Source organism: Castor canadensis, chromosome 12 (assembly GCF_047511655.1).
Source record: "Castor canadensis chromosome 12, mCasCan1.hap1v2, whole genome shotgun sequence".
NCBI classification, from domain to species: Eukaryota; Metazoa; Chordata; class Mammalia; order Rodentia; family Castoridae; genus Castor; species Castor canadensis.
In genome coordinates, this window is record NC_133397.1 from 120,014,928 (window position 1) to 120,032,782 (window position 17,855).

The 17,855-nt window shown below is 33.7% G+C and overlaps 1 protein-coding gene across 2 annotated transcripts; it reads right to left on the minus strand.

Annotated features, from left to right (window-relative positions):
* Nucleotides 1–484: 484 nt before the first annotated feature.
* Nucleotides 485–16,424, minus strand: LOC109698187 (pancreatic alpha-amylase-like). 2 transcript variants are annotated; one of them, XM_020182207.2, is made up of 11 exons: nucleotides 16,274–16,424; nucleotides 9,189–9,331; nucleotides 8,720–8,866; nucleotides 7,788–7,985; nucleotides 6,984–7,214; nucleotides 5,565–5,698; nucleotides 4,693–4,815; nucleotides 4,508–4,607; nucleotides 2,793–2,911; nucleotides 2,562–2,687; nucleotides 485–1,564 (listed from the first exon to the last, which is right to left on the minus strand). In XM_020182207.2, the coding sequence occupies exons 1-11, from the start codon at nucleotides 16,338–16,340 to the stop codon at nucleotides 1,375–1,377; spliced, it is 1,578 nt and encodes a 525-aa protein (XP_020037796.2). In that variant the 5' UTR covers nucleotides 16,341–16,424; the 3' UTR covers nucleotides 485–1,374. The 2 variants fall into 2 exon arrangements, with proteins under 2 accessions (XP_020037796.2, XP_073906978.1); XM_074050877.1 differs by having other exon boundaries at nucleotides 9,189–9,402; nucleotides 16,274–16,412.
* Nucleotides 16,425–17,855: the final 1,431 nt, after the last annotated feature.

Here is a 17,855-nt window from a genome sequence, read left to right on the forward strand (position 1 = left end):
AATGTATAAATGGCACAGAATCATTCCTTCAAGGGAAATGAATGGCCTTTTTCAGGATGAGGCATATATTGATCATGACATAGGAAAAAAGAAAATTCTAGGGCAAAACGGACAATTTGTCAAGTGGTCATAGACCAACCTACTTTTTTCTCCTTTTCTGCATGTAATTCTCAACAATAACTGTAGAATGTGCAGGAAACACATCCTAAGATGAGGAAGAACTGGCAGGAATAACCCACACTTTCTGTCCCTTCAAGGAGAGAACATCCCCCAACACACAGCCCAGTGTGACTCCTGAGGTATGCAATATAGAGCAGACTTCTTTCTGGGTCCCTGTGCTGCGCAGAAAATGGGGCAGATGCAGATGAGACTCCATCTGACCTAGGCAGGTTTCCTGTTCCTTCAGGGTCTGGGTCACTATGAATGCTAGGTTTCTGATGTTCCTTGATGACAATCAGTAAATAATAAGCAGGTTTCATGCAACTTCTTATCTTTGTATACATTTTATTTCATAAGACTCATAAAATGGTAGAAAGTGCAGCCCAAAGTACAGTGGGTTGAAGTGGAAAACCTATTCACAGTAAATCTGCTTCATAGGAGGATAGGTAAAACAAAGGAGGAGTTGATAAGTTATGGCTTCTATGTTCCTATTTAAGCATAAGAAAACAATTGAGAGTTATAAGAAGATCTAGGTGCAAGCAACAACAGATTTTATATAGAAAGTCATAGGAAGGACAATAAATAGATATAGGATTAGAAAGAAAACCTAGGGCACATAGTGTCATAGCAGCCCTTACCAAATATTCATAGATATAAAGACAATGAACATAAAGCCATACAAAACAAGCAAAGTCAGACAAGGAAAGTTAGAAGAAGACTATACAGAAAGCATAACAATCCTATGAACTCAACAGAACTTAAAAAATATAATATGCATAATTAAAGTTTCTTCTATTTTTAACTCTTATTTCTTATTGTGAAAACTTTATGAATGAGCTGCATTTTACAGGAATTATCTTCAAATAAACTCTACCTTATTGAGATGAACACTCCACGGAAGAATTATTAGAATCAGAAATGCAAGATAAATAGTGGACAGTGCTTTTAATGATAAAGAAAAATACATTTGTCAGGATGCTTTCTGAGTTCTTAAATTGTTTTCAAATGTAGGTTAAAGTAAGTCTTCCAAAATAATAACATCTTGGTGGCAGTTGTAATTGTATATGCAATTTACTATGTTTTTAAAGATTTTTTTAAACTCAACACTTATAACTTCCACTAAATGTTAATGAAAAATAAGAATTAGTACAAACAAGAAGGCAAAAATGCATGGTTATAACTCTCTTTCATGGTTATAAGTACATAATTTGTATGTTATAATTTTGAATCAACATGAATTGCAATAAAGGGGTCTTCAGCAGAGTTACTAATGGAGAAATAGGCAGTGCCATCACTGTTAACAGTGACCCTAAGTCCAGAACAATTGCCATTAACTTTATCTCCAGAAATGACATCACAATATGTGCCAGCAGGAAGGCCAGTTTGCAAAGTGGATGAAAAGGACCTGAAAAATAAATTTTAATAATTAACTAAAATTCAAAACTGTCATATGCAAGAATGTGGGCTGTCTCTAAAGCAAATAAAGAGACTAACTTTGTACTGTAAAACTCCTCGCTGTCAAAGTTCTCAATAAGAAAAAGACCAAAGACAGACCACTTGGTAGATGTGAGAATCAAAGGTGATTATACCAAAGACCTAGCAACTTCCTAGTGTCTTAAATTTTAACTACACAGATGTCAAAGAACATCATAAAGATAATCAAAGAGAATCAGGACCCTTAAATAGAATTAATGCCCATGGTAAACATAAATACTTTAAATATATCCAATTTGGACAGAAGAAAATACCAATTAGATTCAGTTTTAATTTTTCAAAACTGACTTCTTCCAAGTGTTCACAAAGAATTTGAACAGGAAATGAAAAATAATTAGTATTTCTATGGAATACACAGTTTGAAACATAAATTTACTTTAGGAATTTATTTTGACTTCTCATTCAAAAAGACAGAAATTCAAGAACTAGCTAAGAACTTCTTTGACAAAAAAATGATATACTTGACTGACTTTTTTATTTAGCCAAAAAATACAATTGAGGCTAAAGCAATCTGAACGTGAGAAGAAGTGAGGCTTGGATTGAGAAATTTCAATTGTTTACAAAGAGGTTCTCTAAATTATATCTCTGTAAGTGAGGGAATCGTTAGAGGAAAAGTATAGGATATAAGTATCAAAAATGATGGACTGCGATGGGAAGTATTATAAGTGAACTCAAAAATTTCCCTTGAAAATATCATGCATATTTCCTACACATATGCTTAAAATATTATTTGCCACAGGACACAAAGGAGGCTGTATTCCATAGTAACAGAGGAGTAGATGAGACAAGAGCTGAGAAAAAAAATATTGTAGTACTGAAAAACAAAAAAAGTAAATAATCAAGGATGGAAAAGAATAAACTAAGATTATCGTAATATAAACAATGATTTGTAACTAAGAGCTACTTACCAGTCATCATTGTTAAAGACAATGAATCCTCTGTTTCCTCTTCCAAAGGCCACTTGGTTGCTACCATTATCCCACCAGTTTGAAAAAGGCTGGCCATCAACTACGTTTCTGAAGATAACCATGTTCCTAAAGCACAATGTCATATGAAATGCCGGTACCATTAAACTTCAAGACATTAAAAAAATAGGTTAAGAATCCTATTAGAGGATATCTGTAAATAAACATTCCCACCTTATTTGACGCCACCGATGTTCACAGACCCAGTCATTGCCACAAGTAGTGTCTGCATTAATGGTTACTTCTTTAATTACTCCATTATTATTGGGTGGCCCAATCCAATCATTAGCGTCCTTAATTATGAAAAACAAAAAGGTTCAGATAGTTAATGTACACATATATGCATCTTCCTTCTCCATTACATCAAACCCAATTGAATCTGCTACTAAGTCTCTGCACTGTCTATATTTAAAAATCAACTCATTCAGTACTTTTACATTCACTTGCTGAGATGTTAACCTCTCTGCAGACTCTAGTTCTCTAGTGACATATTTCAAAAAGAACAACGTATTTTTATCAAACTCTTTTCTTTCAACCAATGACTTCTTCATATCACTGGAATCACTTCAATGTCATTGAAACTTTAGTTGCACTGGTGGAAGAAAATTGGGATTAAAACCTATGTTCCAATAATACTTGTCTAAAAATCTCTGTCAGTATACATAACTTCTGTCAGCCTCAGTTTCTCAGGTGTAAAAAAATATTCCTTGATTCTTATACAAATTAAAGAATGGATATAAAAAATGATTTGAACAGAATAATTCCCAAATTAATATCAGTTGGTTTTCCACCAATAGGTAACCCATACATCCTTGTATTCTTAACAAAGGTGACCAAAGTTTTGAATTTTTTTTGAGTTTTGGCACAAAGATATATCTAGAAAATAAAACAATATAATCTTTGAGGGTCATTAGTGTAAAATTGTCATTTGTACAACTAATTTGTAATACTAAGAGGTTTTAGCATGTTGAAACCTTCAAAAAGAAAAAAGGGAATTAAAAATAATCTAGTCTTTGATACAATAAGACTATTTTCATGGAAATATCAAAAGTAACTCATCTTTAAGGCACCTCATAAATATTAATGCTATCCAACAATAGAATGTGTTCCTAGACAGAGTAATGGTCTTCCCAAATTGAGTGGAATTAGAAAAATTCTATGTAAATAACTGTTTGACTTTCAGGAAAGGAAAATTTCTGCTTTGGGAATGAAATTCCATATGATGCTGCATCTGAAAACTATCATTTAAAAAGGAAATTTCTCCTAAATTTTAAAGTACATTTATCATCTTGTTTCTTGGTCAGTGTTTTAAATTGCCCTTTAGAGTAATGTCTTTAACATACTCCCAATTATATTTCTGCTTTTTCCCCTGAATTACTCTGTAAACTTGTAATCTTTAGTACACATAATTTCCTTACTCTTCTGTTTTCCTATTTCACCTAAGATCAACTGAATCATTTCTTTGCATTACATAAAAATTTTTAAAATTATATGACAATTATACTGTTCATACCATAAGCAGAAACTCTTAAGTTCTTAATAAGTAGTAATATGCTCAATTCAATTTTTACATCAACTCTAAGCAGTAGATACTCACGAGAAGTTAACATCTTACTCTCTGTATCTTCTTATTTTCATTGATTTGTTTCTTGTGGTGGGGAATTTATTCATTGTACTTCAAAAGAATTTTCATAGGAATTTTAGACAAAAAAGAACTTAAAGTTTATTTCTTTAATATCTGCTACATTATTAAATAAGCATTCAACATCAGGTTTCATTTAAGTAAACACATGATGTATAGATAATGAGTATATGGAAATCTTGTGAAGGTTAAAGCAAGGTACTTTCATTTCTTGAGAAAAAGATACTTTGAGCAACTTAAAACTTACTTGTCCATTCTGAATATTTCTTTGCCAACGGTAGCTCGACATCACACGTGTAAACCCATATGGGTGAGCAAGCATAAATCCAACTGCCATTTTATACAGTCTGAAAGTTACAAGATAAAGTGAGATCAAAGAGTAGTACCACCATTTGAAAGCAGGTAAGAGAAGGAAAGAACTTTGTTTCCTACCTGGCATCCCAAAATGTAAGAATGGATGCTCCTCCAGCCCCGTGTCCCCGTTGATTATCATGGTTGTCCACAAAGACAAGGGCTCTGTTAGAAGGCATGAAACCCCAACCTTCTCCCCAGTTCCTGTTGGAAAAATAATCGTATATGCACATGTGTGCTCCTTTACAATAGATTAAGCTAAATCTGCACTTCCTTTTATGTAGCATCCTCAGATAAACTTTCTAATGCAATGCTGTTCCATAGGATTTAGTTTACCTGTATTTGTAAGTACATATGTATAATGGACAAATGCATTCCATGTCTGTATGTATGGTTTATTTACATTACATTTATGTTACCTATATAATATTTTTGTTTTTAAAAGAGGTCCTTTTAGAGGTCTCAGTATATTATAATTCAGACGAATGTGAAAAGGACAGCAATCATATCAAACTATACAGAATGGCAACCTGGGATAAAGTGAGGAATCAATACTGTACTATTATAATATTAACATTTTAGTATTTCAAATTAACTAATTCATATAAGAGGTGTAAATTCTATACTATGACTCCATTATAGGTACTATGCAGTTGGTAATGTCTTTTTAATAATAACCTCAATTTAACAGAATAAAAGCAACCATTAAAGAAATCAAGAATACTCATATTGGAGAGAGATTAAAAACAATCTTCAGGACATGTGTAAGTTTCTAGAATGTTTGTTTATGATTGACATTCTAAATGAGAAAATAACTAGCTGGAGCCTAGGAACAGTACATATTATTCATATCAGCTTCTTGACAAGAAGGTTCTAAGAAAATAACTCATATAGGAGTAATATGACTAAACAACCTTTGAATTATTTCAAATGACAAATTATATTTTACTTACTTTAAGTACGACATCTTTTCTCCATCCCACTTGCGGATAACTTTGCCGAGCTTGGCACCATACTTGAATTCTGTCACCCGGCCATTTCCAAAGTACTCACTACTTGTGATTGCTTCACCACCCAGATCAATCACCTAATGGAAACATAGGAGAAATATCATGTTAACATAACTTAAAGGATTTTAATGGATAAATTAGGATGCTATAAAATTATCTTTGAAACATCTCTATACCAAGTTCTTAGATTTTCTATTTTGTTGTTGTTTTTGAATACTTTCACAACACATGTATATGACCTCTGAGTTCCAGTTGGAAGTGCTGTCCTCTCTTTCTGACTTAAGTTGCATTCTCTTTATTTTTGTGATAACACTTGATTCTTCTTATTTATTTTTTTTCCTGTATTGTTGTGCTGGGTTGGGTACATCCTGGCATTTACAAAGGTATTTGCAATGTATCAACTACATCATACTTGAGTTCAACCTCTCCAACATTCCTCTTTATTCCTCCTCAAAAATGATTTATGGAACAGTTTCAACAGGTAACTTTTTTCTATTTACATAAACTTGTACACATATTTTGCACCATATTCACTCTCCAATCCCTCTTCCCCACCAGACCCTCCCCCCACTGCTATCAGCCTGTCCTGCTGGACAAGACTTATTCCCCACTCTTCTTAGATTTTGCAAAAAAGAGAAAAGATAAACAGAAAAACATGACATTTTTGCTAGTTTGAGATAAAGATAGCTATACAGAGAGTTTCCTTGTGATATTCCATTTATACATGTGTCATACCACCAAATGGTTAATCTTCTCTAACTACCTACATTCTAACTTAGTTCCACAAGTCTGGTGAAAAGGTGACCTGATGTCATGTCAGAATGTTGACCAAATTTACTCTCATAGAAAAATGATAACAATAGCTGACATTAACACAGCATTTACTGTCTGATCCACATTTCTCAGTGCTGGGTAATGAATTCACTTGACTTTCCAAGGAAAAAGATATAGAAATATTATCATTATTTCTTCATGTGGAAAATTACTGCACAGAAAGCTTAATCGATATGCTGAAAGTCTGGTGAATTTAATAGTATTTTAGCCAGGATTCAAAATCAGATATACTAGCTTGATCCACAACAAAGTTATGATTTTCTCTCTTGCATACTGGTGTTGGGGAATATAAGAAATGGTAGAGTGAAACCTACAGCCTAAAAATCCTCTGCACATCCATAGAGCCTATTGTGATAAGAAGTTTAGTGTGTTTGTTCTGAATATAATGAAAATAAAGAATCCTGCTAAGCAAAATTGACCTGGTCATTATTCCATAGAAATTGTTTAATATGTCCATCATTTTGTAGTTAACAAAGTGATATTATTTTACATAATCACATATTGAAAGAGAGAGAGAGAGAGCTGTACCTCTTGGAAGATGAAAGGTTTGCTTCCTGAAGCGAACCACTTTGTGTTTAGATTATGTAGTTTATCCAAAACTGCCTTGATGTCCCCAGGCCACATGTGCTTAGAAGCATCAAGTCTGAACCCTGCTACTCCAATGTCGATGAGATTGTTCATATAATCAGCGACCTTGGTACGAACGTAATCATTGCCAAGTGCAAGATCAAGAAGGCCACTCAGACGACAATCTCTCACCTGTTAAGGTAAACATTTTGTGATTCATTGATGAAACATCTCTTACCTAAGAGTTCTTGTGATTATTCATGCAGTCCCTTATTCACCAATACAACATTCCATAATGCCTTTACATGGGGTGCTGGTGATACTGATATTCTGTTGTGGATGTAAAATCAAAGTATTTTCTAGCAGAGGTGGAGAATGTAGGAAATAAAATAGAGGAGCTACTCAGTAGTTGAGGAATTGTCTTTCTTTATCTGTGTGTGTGTCTGTGTGTGTGTGTGTGTGTGCACGCACGTGCGTGCGTGTGTGTGTGTGTGTGTGTGTATTTGTGTTTGCATATTTGTAAGTGCTGCAGGGGGTCAACTCAAAGCTTAGTGCATGCCAGGCAATGCTTTACCATGTAACCCCATGATTTGTGGAAAGTTTTTGAATATTGCAGTGAGTTCTTATTTTTATAAAACAGTGCTGGTAACTTGTATCTAAGGGATATAACTTAGTATCTGAAATGGTGTTTAATAAGCCACAGCTGCATATTAAAGGCACAGACAGTTCTTTATTCTGCTAACTAAGAAGAAAGCACAAAGTTACCTGAGAAGCATCACTATAGGTCTCAATGCCTCCACTTGAAGTTTTGCATTTACCATCATTAAAATCCCAAGCTGAGTATGGAACTGCAGAAAACTCCCTGTTCTGAGCGTTGAAATAACTTCCACAAGTACTGCCTGTCCCTGAACCTCCACTCTCAGCACACATGTGGTTAATTACAGCATCCACGTAGATACGGACCTGAAAAGCAAAGTCTGTAATTTAACTTTGGGTAGAAAAGTAAAGCTTTTTTCAATAAACTTTACAGCATGTGAAGGAAACTTCAAACAATCTCTTTGCCATTTTATAATTGCATTTCCCAAAGTACCAAAAATTAGCTTGAAATGAAAGACCTCCAAACTTTCTAGCTTCTTCAGAAAACATTTACATAACTGATGAGTGGAGAAAACTAGAAAATACCATAACTATGAAGAATGAAAAGAGTCTTTCTTTGCAGAAGTAGGAGTCAACCAAGAGAGGAGAGATTCTTCACTTTTGAAATTTCAGTGGGTCCCAAGGAAAGAAGCTGTTAAGGTAAATATTACTCTCGTTATGATTCTCATTTTACGGAGAAAATGGCTATTCACTATTAAAAACGATGATGGTGATTAAATCCCAGGGACTATGGGTGGATATATAAATCACATAAACCTAAGAGCATCCTTACTAGTAATGGGTACATTATATGGGTTAACAGTCAAGCTTCTGTTTTGTAAGTCAACTTGTCTTTCTAATCTAAATGACTTATCCTTTAGTAGATAAGTGATATGTATACAAAAATTGAACATGAGGCAAAACTTCTTTTTGAGTTACAGCTGAAGTCTGAAGTAAGAATTGTAAAAGTATAAAAATGAAAAGCTTCTCAGCACAGCAAGGGACAGGAGACTGAAATTATTTTTCTGCACGACACTTTTAAGAAAACTTGATTCACTTACACCAACATTGTTGCACCTAGTCACCATGTCTCTGAATTCATCTTCATTTCCAGATCTTGTGCATATTTTATAACTAATTGGTTGATATCTTTCCCACCAAGGTCTAAAAGGACTGTTAACTATAACATTTTCATTGGGTGGAGACACCTACAAATAAAAAAGGTTTATTAACTTCTAATTATGGTTTATTCATATCATTACAAGTTCTAGAAACTAATGAAGAATCTAAAGTATTACTAAAGCAATGTATTACTTTATAACAACTTGAAAATATTAACAACACATTGGAGATGTCCTCTTGATGTCCTAAAGCAAATATAAAGTTGCCAACAATACTAAATGTTTTCTTCCTCAGAATATTGTTTTAGAATACTTCTATGTAAAGTAAAATATTTCTCCAGATTCATTAAAATAGCATTTTCCATAAGCACAGTAAATTTTTCAATTTATACCATGAAACCAAACTTACCTGTACACCTCCATAGCCATTGGGAGCTAAGTATCTCTCACATTCCTTAGCAATGTCAACCCAGCGCCACTCAAACAGGTGGACAATAGAGGTCCGTCCCTGCTGAGTTTGTGGATCATATTGAGCCCAGCTTAGCCCAATGGCTGAAAGGAACAGGAGGAACTTCATTTTGATTTGAAGTTGTCAGTGTTCGTTCTAGCTCCTATTTATATACCTGAGAAAAAGCTCAGTTTATAACGTAAATGGTAACATGATTAAATATATTCAGTACAAACTATTTATTATTGATCTTACAAGAGTTATCAAGTGTTGACTGAACAGGTGCAGTACATTTATAAAATCTCCCACGAACATAATCTAAACTCCTTTTAGATTTAATGAATTTTCATATCAAAGGATTATTAACCTTTTCAAACATCTGGCATTTGATATATACAAAGAGTCATTATTCTTAATTAACTACTTAATTAGTGTTAGATCTTATTTGTGATGTCCTCCTGAATAGAAGGAAAATTATGACAAAAGCCAACTGATTGCGTACTGAAACTACTGTTCTATCAGTCTACAAATGTTTGTAATATTTCCATTTGCAAAAGAAACAGGATAACAGTTCAGCTGTTTCTCTCCCTTAACACAAATTTTTAATTATTTAAATACTACCAGTATGATTTAAAGATATGCCCTGAGTGATGGTGCACACCTGATATTGAGGCACAGTAATCATGAGTTTAATGCGAATCTGGGATACATAAAGATGCTGTCTCAAAACAAACAACAACAAAAAATATTTAAGAAGGATGTTAAATTTAAATCCCCCTGAATTGTGGAAAAGTCCACATGTCACCCTTCCTCTAGTTGTGTGGTTAATATTGGCGAGAACAGTAGTATATCTGATGGTCCAACATGTCATATCTCATATGACACTAAATCTAAGAATTCACATCTCTTGTCCTCCTTAACATTGACATCTTTTGAAAGAGAATAATTGTAGAAGTGGTGAAAATTCAACTCAATTGAGTATTTGGAGTCAGCATTGTTTTTTTACCAAGCACTAGTGGAAGGTTAGGGATAAAGTGATGGGTGAGACAGAAAAGTTCCTTATCTAAGAGAGCTTGCATTCTAGTGGAAGGAAGAGAAACTATGCAAGTAAATATTATATTAGTAATAAAAGTGATGATAAAGTAATTTCCAATTGCAACCAGTCCCACTACAAAGTAACAGCTTGAAAATAGGAAGTGATTTCACACTGACTAGTTAGGCAAAGTATGACTGAGAAAAGTTGTCTTGATTTTGATTTGAAGAATTAAAGCAGCCAGTCATTTGAAGATCAGAGAAAGAGCACTCTAGATAAAGGAAATGCTCACTGATATAAAAAAATCCTTATAATACCCAAGGAACATTAGTTTTATAAACAAATGAGCAAAAAAGTCAACAGGCTGAAAAATAGAAAGGTTAGAGAAGTGTCAGGCTAACTCAGACTTATAGAATAAGAATAAAGTGTCCTCAAGGCAAAAAAGTTGAGGGGATGAATTCAAGTATGATATATTTGATATATTTTAATAATGGTTGTAAATACCACAATATATCCACACCCATAGAAATTAAAATAAATAAATATGAATAGTCAAATCTAAAGAGGAAAAAAAGTTGCTAAGAGAGTATGCAATACTTGAAGAGTAAAAGATGTTTGTCTCTGGGAAGAAATTAGATTATGGGAATGTAAGGGTAGAGGAAGGGGTACTATTTAGAAGACTTTTATATTGGTCTTACTAAGAGATGGGTGACTTGAACTGAGGCATAAACAGGATGTGCTTCAAAGTTAGGTAGACAATAGGTTTATGAATAGATTAGAACTGAAGAAAGGAAGGAGAAATATTAAGGATGGAGATATTTGATGATGATATAATTTATTAAGATGAAAAATGAGGAGATACCAGCCCTGGGAAAGGATATCAAGAGTGTATGGACTCAGAATGCTTTCTTTTCATCCAGCTCCCACCCCCACAAAACCATAAAATCACTGTTCAGATTTAAAACACAATATCATAGTATAGACACAAGTTTCCAAATGCTTTTCTTTTCCTTATGATCCCTTTCCACCATCCTTGTGTTATGATGTACATTCAGCTGAAGCAACATCTTTATGACATCTACCATTATTCCCAGGTATAGTTAATAACTCCTCTGGTGTGGCCCAGCTTTATAGTTTATATGAAACTTTTAAATGGCACTTAATCTGTATTGCAAACATACTATAAATAAATGTGTATATGCTTACTATTGTAGATCATCTTTTTTAAAGTTAAGGCAATATGGTAATCAAACTCCTTATTTTGTACAAAAGGTACATATTAATTTTAAACAATGTTTCTGCATTAATAAACAGAGCAGTGATATAAATCTGAACTAGGCTTATAGCAGTAAGAAGGAAAAATAAGATGATATGACAGATTAGTATTCACGCCTAGGTGGAGTTTCTTCAGACATGGTCCATGAGATTGGATTGTGACTTTACCTATCCTTGGAATGTCAGCCAACAAGAAATCAACCAAAGTTTGGTTAAGATTTGCACAGAAGACTTGATTTCTTAAAGATCTGAGACTTTTGTGCTCTGAGCATAACTGGAATGAAGGAAAAGGTAAAGAGATCTAAATGTACCTAATAATTCCAATCATCTTATTTGACTGACCACCTAAAAATATTTGAATGGGGGAAGCAAAACCAACTGGTCCACCCATAAAATTGTGAAACATGAGTTATTGTTATTCAGAAATAATTAACTAATATAGAGAAGGGAGATGCTATAGATTTGGTGGAAATGGTTAGAGAAAATGGGAAGTTTTGAACTAAAAGGTAACAGAGAAAAGATGAGTGGGAGGGTCTCTGTGCTTTGATTGTTGGGCGAGTAAAAAATGGCATTACATTTATCAGTTATGGTACATCCAGCAGCAGACTGGGTTTAGGGAAAATGAAAAATTAATATAGAGAAATGTTTTTTTTCAGGTATCACTTTTAAACCGAGTGGAACTATAAAGACAATTTAAAACAGCTATGAAGAAAGCAGCAGACAGGTTTGGAAATTTTCAACAAGTCATTAATTGATTGAGGAATGACACACAAAGTATTTCACCATTGATTTATCAGATACTGAACAAAACAGATGGGTTGGCAAATTCAATGATCAGACCAATCAACTCAAGTTCAATTTTCATAGCAGGAGAACTGGATTCTTGACAGCTGAGAAGGTACCAACAGACAGGAAGAATACAAAGTCATAACTTTGGGTGAAGCTTACCTCTTTATGTAAATGAGAGTTAGGAGGAACAAGAAGGAAAAGAAAAAGAGTTGCCTTCAAAGTAAGGAGAGCTGTTTCATTAGAAGAGAATGGTTTACAAAAAATAGAGGAGAAAAAATTAGCAATGAGTACACAAGATTAATTGGAAATGATTGAGAATTATAATCAAAAAGGCCAGAAGACAGACTAGATAGTGGGAGATATGGGACTGATGTTGGAAAGGATTGAGAATCAGAAAAGAAGGCATATTTGAATTTCACACTTTACTCAAGTTTTGGCCAAAAATGTATTAGTACAGAACATGACCTTAAAAATAAGATAAAATATATGTCCTGACCTTTCCACTTACCAGGACCCTGAAAAGTACACTCTCTAAATTTGATTTATCTATAAACTAGGAAAAGTAATTCACACTTCATAGACTTATTATCTTAATTAAACAAAACAATGCAAATATAAGTGTTATCTTAGTGTACTGAAACAGGAAAATCTCAATACATGTACTTGTTATAATATTGCTGTCCTTATGGTATTATTATCTTTAATAATGGCTGTACTATAAACTCATGCTCTGTTCCCACCCTCATGGCATCATCATGTGACCATGCTATCATTCCATTCTACACTTTCCAACTTGTGTAATTCTTGCATTTCTCATGAATATTCTCTTATCCCCAAAGGAACAGAAGGACATAAGAAGTAAGGAACACTGTTTTCCACATGGAGTTTTTTGCACATTTTTACTTGGGTTTTTCTTTTTCCCTTCCCTCTTTCTTCTGTTCCTTCCTTACTACCTTTCCTCCTTCCTTCCTCCCATTCTTATACTGCTCCTCTGGACTTTCTCTTTCTGCCCCTCTTTACAATTTCTAACAGATGCCATTAGTTTTGAAATATACTTATCCTTGTCTTGTCAGAACTATTCTTCTAAGAACAAATTGGTGGTTATCACAATTCATTTAGGATATTATTAAAATAAGGCATATCTAAAATTTCTCAAAAGAAGAAATTCAAATGGCCAAAAAACACATGAAAAAATACTCACCATCCCTAGCAATAAAGGAAATGCAATTAAAACCACAGTAAGATTCCACTTCACCCCTGTTAGAATAGCCATCATCAGCAACACCACCAACAACAGGTGTTGGTGAGGATGCGGGGAAAAAGGAACCCTCTTACACTTCTGGTGGGAATGTAAACTAGTACAACCACTCTGGAAAAAAATTTGGAGGCTACTTAAAAAGCTAAACATTGATCTACCATATGATCCAGCAATACCACTCCTGGGGATATACTCAAAAGACTGTGACACAGGTTACTCCAGAGGCACCTGCACACCCATGTTTATTGCAGCACTATTCACAATAGCCAAGTTATGGAAACAGCCAAGATGCCCCACTACTGATGAATGGATTGAAAAAATGTGGTGTTTATACACAATGGAATTTTATGCAGCCATGAAGAAGAACGAAATGTTATCATTTTCAAGTAAATGGATGGAACTGGAGAACATCATTCTGAGTGAGGCTAGCCTGGCCCAAAAGACCAAAAATCATATGTTTTCCCTTATATGTGGACTTTAGATCAAGGGCAAACACAACAAGGGGATTAGACTTTGATCACATGATAAAGTGAGAGCACACAAGGGAGGTATGAGGATAGGTAAGACATCCAAAAAACTAGATAGCATTTGTTGCCCTCAATGCAGAGAAACTAATGCAGATACTTTAAAGCAACTGAAGCCAATAGGAGAAGGGGACCAGGAACTAGAGAAAAGGTTAGTTCAGGAAGAATTAATTTAGAAAGTAACACACATGTACAGGAAAGCAATGTGAACTCCCTGTATAGCTATCCTTATCTCAACTAGCAAAAACACTGGGTTCTTCCTATTATTGCTTATACTCTCTCTTCAACAAAATTAGAGATAAGGGCAAAATAGTTTCTGCCTGGTACCGAGGGGTTGGGTAGGGTAAGGGGGGAGTAAGGGAGGGGGTGGGGGGAAGGGGGGAGAAATGACCCAAACATTGTATGCACATATGAATAAAATAAAAATAAAGAAATCATATCTTGCAGATAATTAGGGGGGTATTTCATTGGAACCTCAAGATAGGTAAAGATATGTAAACATATAGGAAGTTAAAACTAGGATCAACTATTTTTCTCTAGCTGCTCATTTCATTTATTTCCTACCTCAAATAAGCAACTGAAGAGCTATAAAAGCAACATGAGAGCTCTCAAACTTACCAAAAGATATTTATATCTTCTGAAGTAAAATCTACAAATAAATCTGTGATGTTGTTGATACCAAAGAAATAACAAAAGTAAAACAATGAAATAGTTGTTACATCTACTTCCTGGAATGACATTATGAAATAAATATCCTCGGAAATATTCTGACAGTTCTTAATATTAATATGAATGCCTGTTGCCAAATCTCTTTATGTCCTGCATTGCCATACAAACAGGAAATTTCCATTTATTCTTAAGTTCTATGGTTATTATAATGTGTCAAATGAGGTAGCAGGAGGTCTACTTAAAAATGTGAAATAGGGCCAGGAATTTAGCTCATTGGTAGAACATGTGCTTAGCATTTGTGTGGCCCTTGGTCTATCCCAAGGATCACACCCACATACACACAAACACATACAACTATGAAACAAGACATTTGGTAATATCCTAACAGAAAAACAAGACTCCTTAAGAAGTATCTATATTTGAAGTTTCAACAAAGTATCCATTGTTATCCCTTGGTCCTTAGCACAGTGGCCTGCCTTCATCTCCCCTTATCACTTTTAATGGTATGCCAATACATTTTTGCTCATTCATGAAACAATAGTCTGTGATATATATGGGATACAGCCTGAAATTTCAATACATAGACACTGTGTATACTGATCAAAATAGGTTAATGAAAATTTCCTTGTATACTGATCAAAATAGGTTAATGAAAATTTCCTTCCATCATCACTTTGTATTTGATGGAGTCTTAAAGCTCCTTTCTTCTAATAATTCATATACTATTTATTACTTTTTGAATTATAGTCACCTCATAAATACATAAAATCATTGCAATTTAATGAAATAATGGCTTTTATATTTAAGGAGATTGAACTACTCTGATTTGTAATCACACATTATACAGTATACTGGATTATCACAGTGTACACTATAAATAACTGTAGCTCAAATAAAAATAAGAAAATATAAACTATAAATTTTAAAAGTCAAATCCAATGTTAAGAAAATTCTAACTCAAAATGCCCATTTGATAGTGCTCTCAAAATTTTTTTCAACTCATATTATCTGATATTTGCTAATTTATTTAATACCCAGAATATGAATAACATTATAGGAGAAAACTCTATTGTAAATTCAGGATGTCTCTTCACACATTGAGAACCATAATTCAGTAATTTAAACTCTTAAATCTTGTCAGAGGCAGACTTAAATAAATTGAAAAGGTTCTATTGAAATGTTAAGAAAAAGTAGTAGCTTCCAAGAAATGTCTGTCTTCATATATAAATATTATTTTAAATGGTTCTTTCTCCCTGTTGGAAGGAGCTTCACATCTATGTCACATACTACTGTTTTATACCATACAAATGAATAAGCATCAATCAAGAAGAGACAATAACCACTCTTCTCATTTCCAAATAGTAGCCTAAAGTTCTAGTAATTATGAGCCTTAATAGTAAATCATTTCATAGAAATATCATTAAACATTTTAACATGGTTGCATTAATATCATATCTATGAATGCTATACATTTTTCTCAAATCAATAAAGCACCTACCACTTCTCCCAACCAGAATAATGAAAAGGAAAAAAGGAAATGAACCTATGCTTAGGAAAAATCCCATGTGAAGTTGAGAAAAGGCAAATTGATTCCATTTGCCAACCAGATGCTTGAAATTACAGAAACACTTTGAGCCAAGGCTTTGTCACACTTCCAGTATCAATAGTACATTTTGTGCTAGTGAACACTGAAACAAGAGTTGTCAACAAATGAAAAGGATTGTGAAACTTAGAATATATCAAAATCATGTGACAGAAAACACTTATTTCAAGAAAAAGGAGGAAGGGAGCCCTCTATGAAACTCAAAACATAAGAACACGAATTTTCATGCTGACTTCTTTAAATCAGCAAACTCCATACTACAGTGTTTTTCAATCATAAAATGTCAAAACTCTCACAGTTTTAGTTTTGACTACTCTTATTTTGAAAATTCTGGATTTAGGATGTTATAGATATCCTATAATATCTTCCTTTCAATATGTGCTTCACAATCCTCCTCCAATTCTTGTGATCTAATTTCTAAAGGCAGTGTAATCTGAGCTGCACAGTGACTCTAGTTTGGTCAGCAGTCACCTTGTTTCCTTAGCAAACACTGTCTTCCTTTCTCTGCTCAATTTGCTGCCTTGCACCCTCCTGAATACACCATATCTTTTTGGTTGTTTGCTTTCTCTTTCTATAATATCCTCTCACACCATCAACTGCTCTTGTCCTCCAAATTATTTATCTCAATTCACATGGAAAATCGCTAAAATAACCTTAAATATCACATTTGCATATGACAGAATCAGAAATAAATGAAACTATGTTGCACACATAGTCACTGAATCAAAAATCAAATATTAAGTCAACCCGTTGCTACCTGTGATGTGAACTTTAAAACATTAAAGTCTATAGATTTCACTTAGGTCCTCATTTAGAAAATAAATTGTGAAAAAATATGATAAAAATGCAAAAAACCCTTCTTAAACAATACTAACAATATGTTTTGTTGTTTTGTGGCATGGTTTCTCATTTTGATTCAACATTACACACATACACATTGAAAAGCAGAGTTGTAATTATCCTTACTTTTAAGATGAGGAAACAGAGTCATGGAATCAGTAACTAATAAGATTTGTCCACAGTCAAACTGGGGGACAATGAATCTACTTGTATAACTATGTTAAGCAAAAAACATGCCTTTTTTTCAAAAATGGAGAACGGGACAGTAAAACAGGTCCTATCTTGGAATTGGTACCAATGGAAGCGGGGGTGGATATAAAGAAAAAGTGTAAGAGGGTGAATATGGTGGACTGAATATTTACTGAGGACCAATCCACTGCTGGGGAATAATCAAAACTGCAGAAAATATTGTGACTGAAATTGGAAGCCAAGAAATGCAACTCTTCAGTTATCTCTTAATACCTACAATATCCTTCATTGGGTTGTTATGAAAATCAAACAAGATATTGTTGTTGAATATATTTTGGACTGTATAAAGTTATGTATAAATATATATTTTAAGTAATAAAATGCTTAGATGATTGCAGAAGAAGTTAGGGTTATTCCCAGAATTGTTCTTTTTCAAATATTCCCTCCA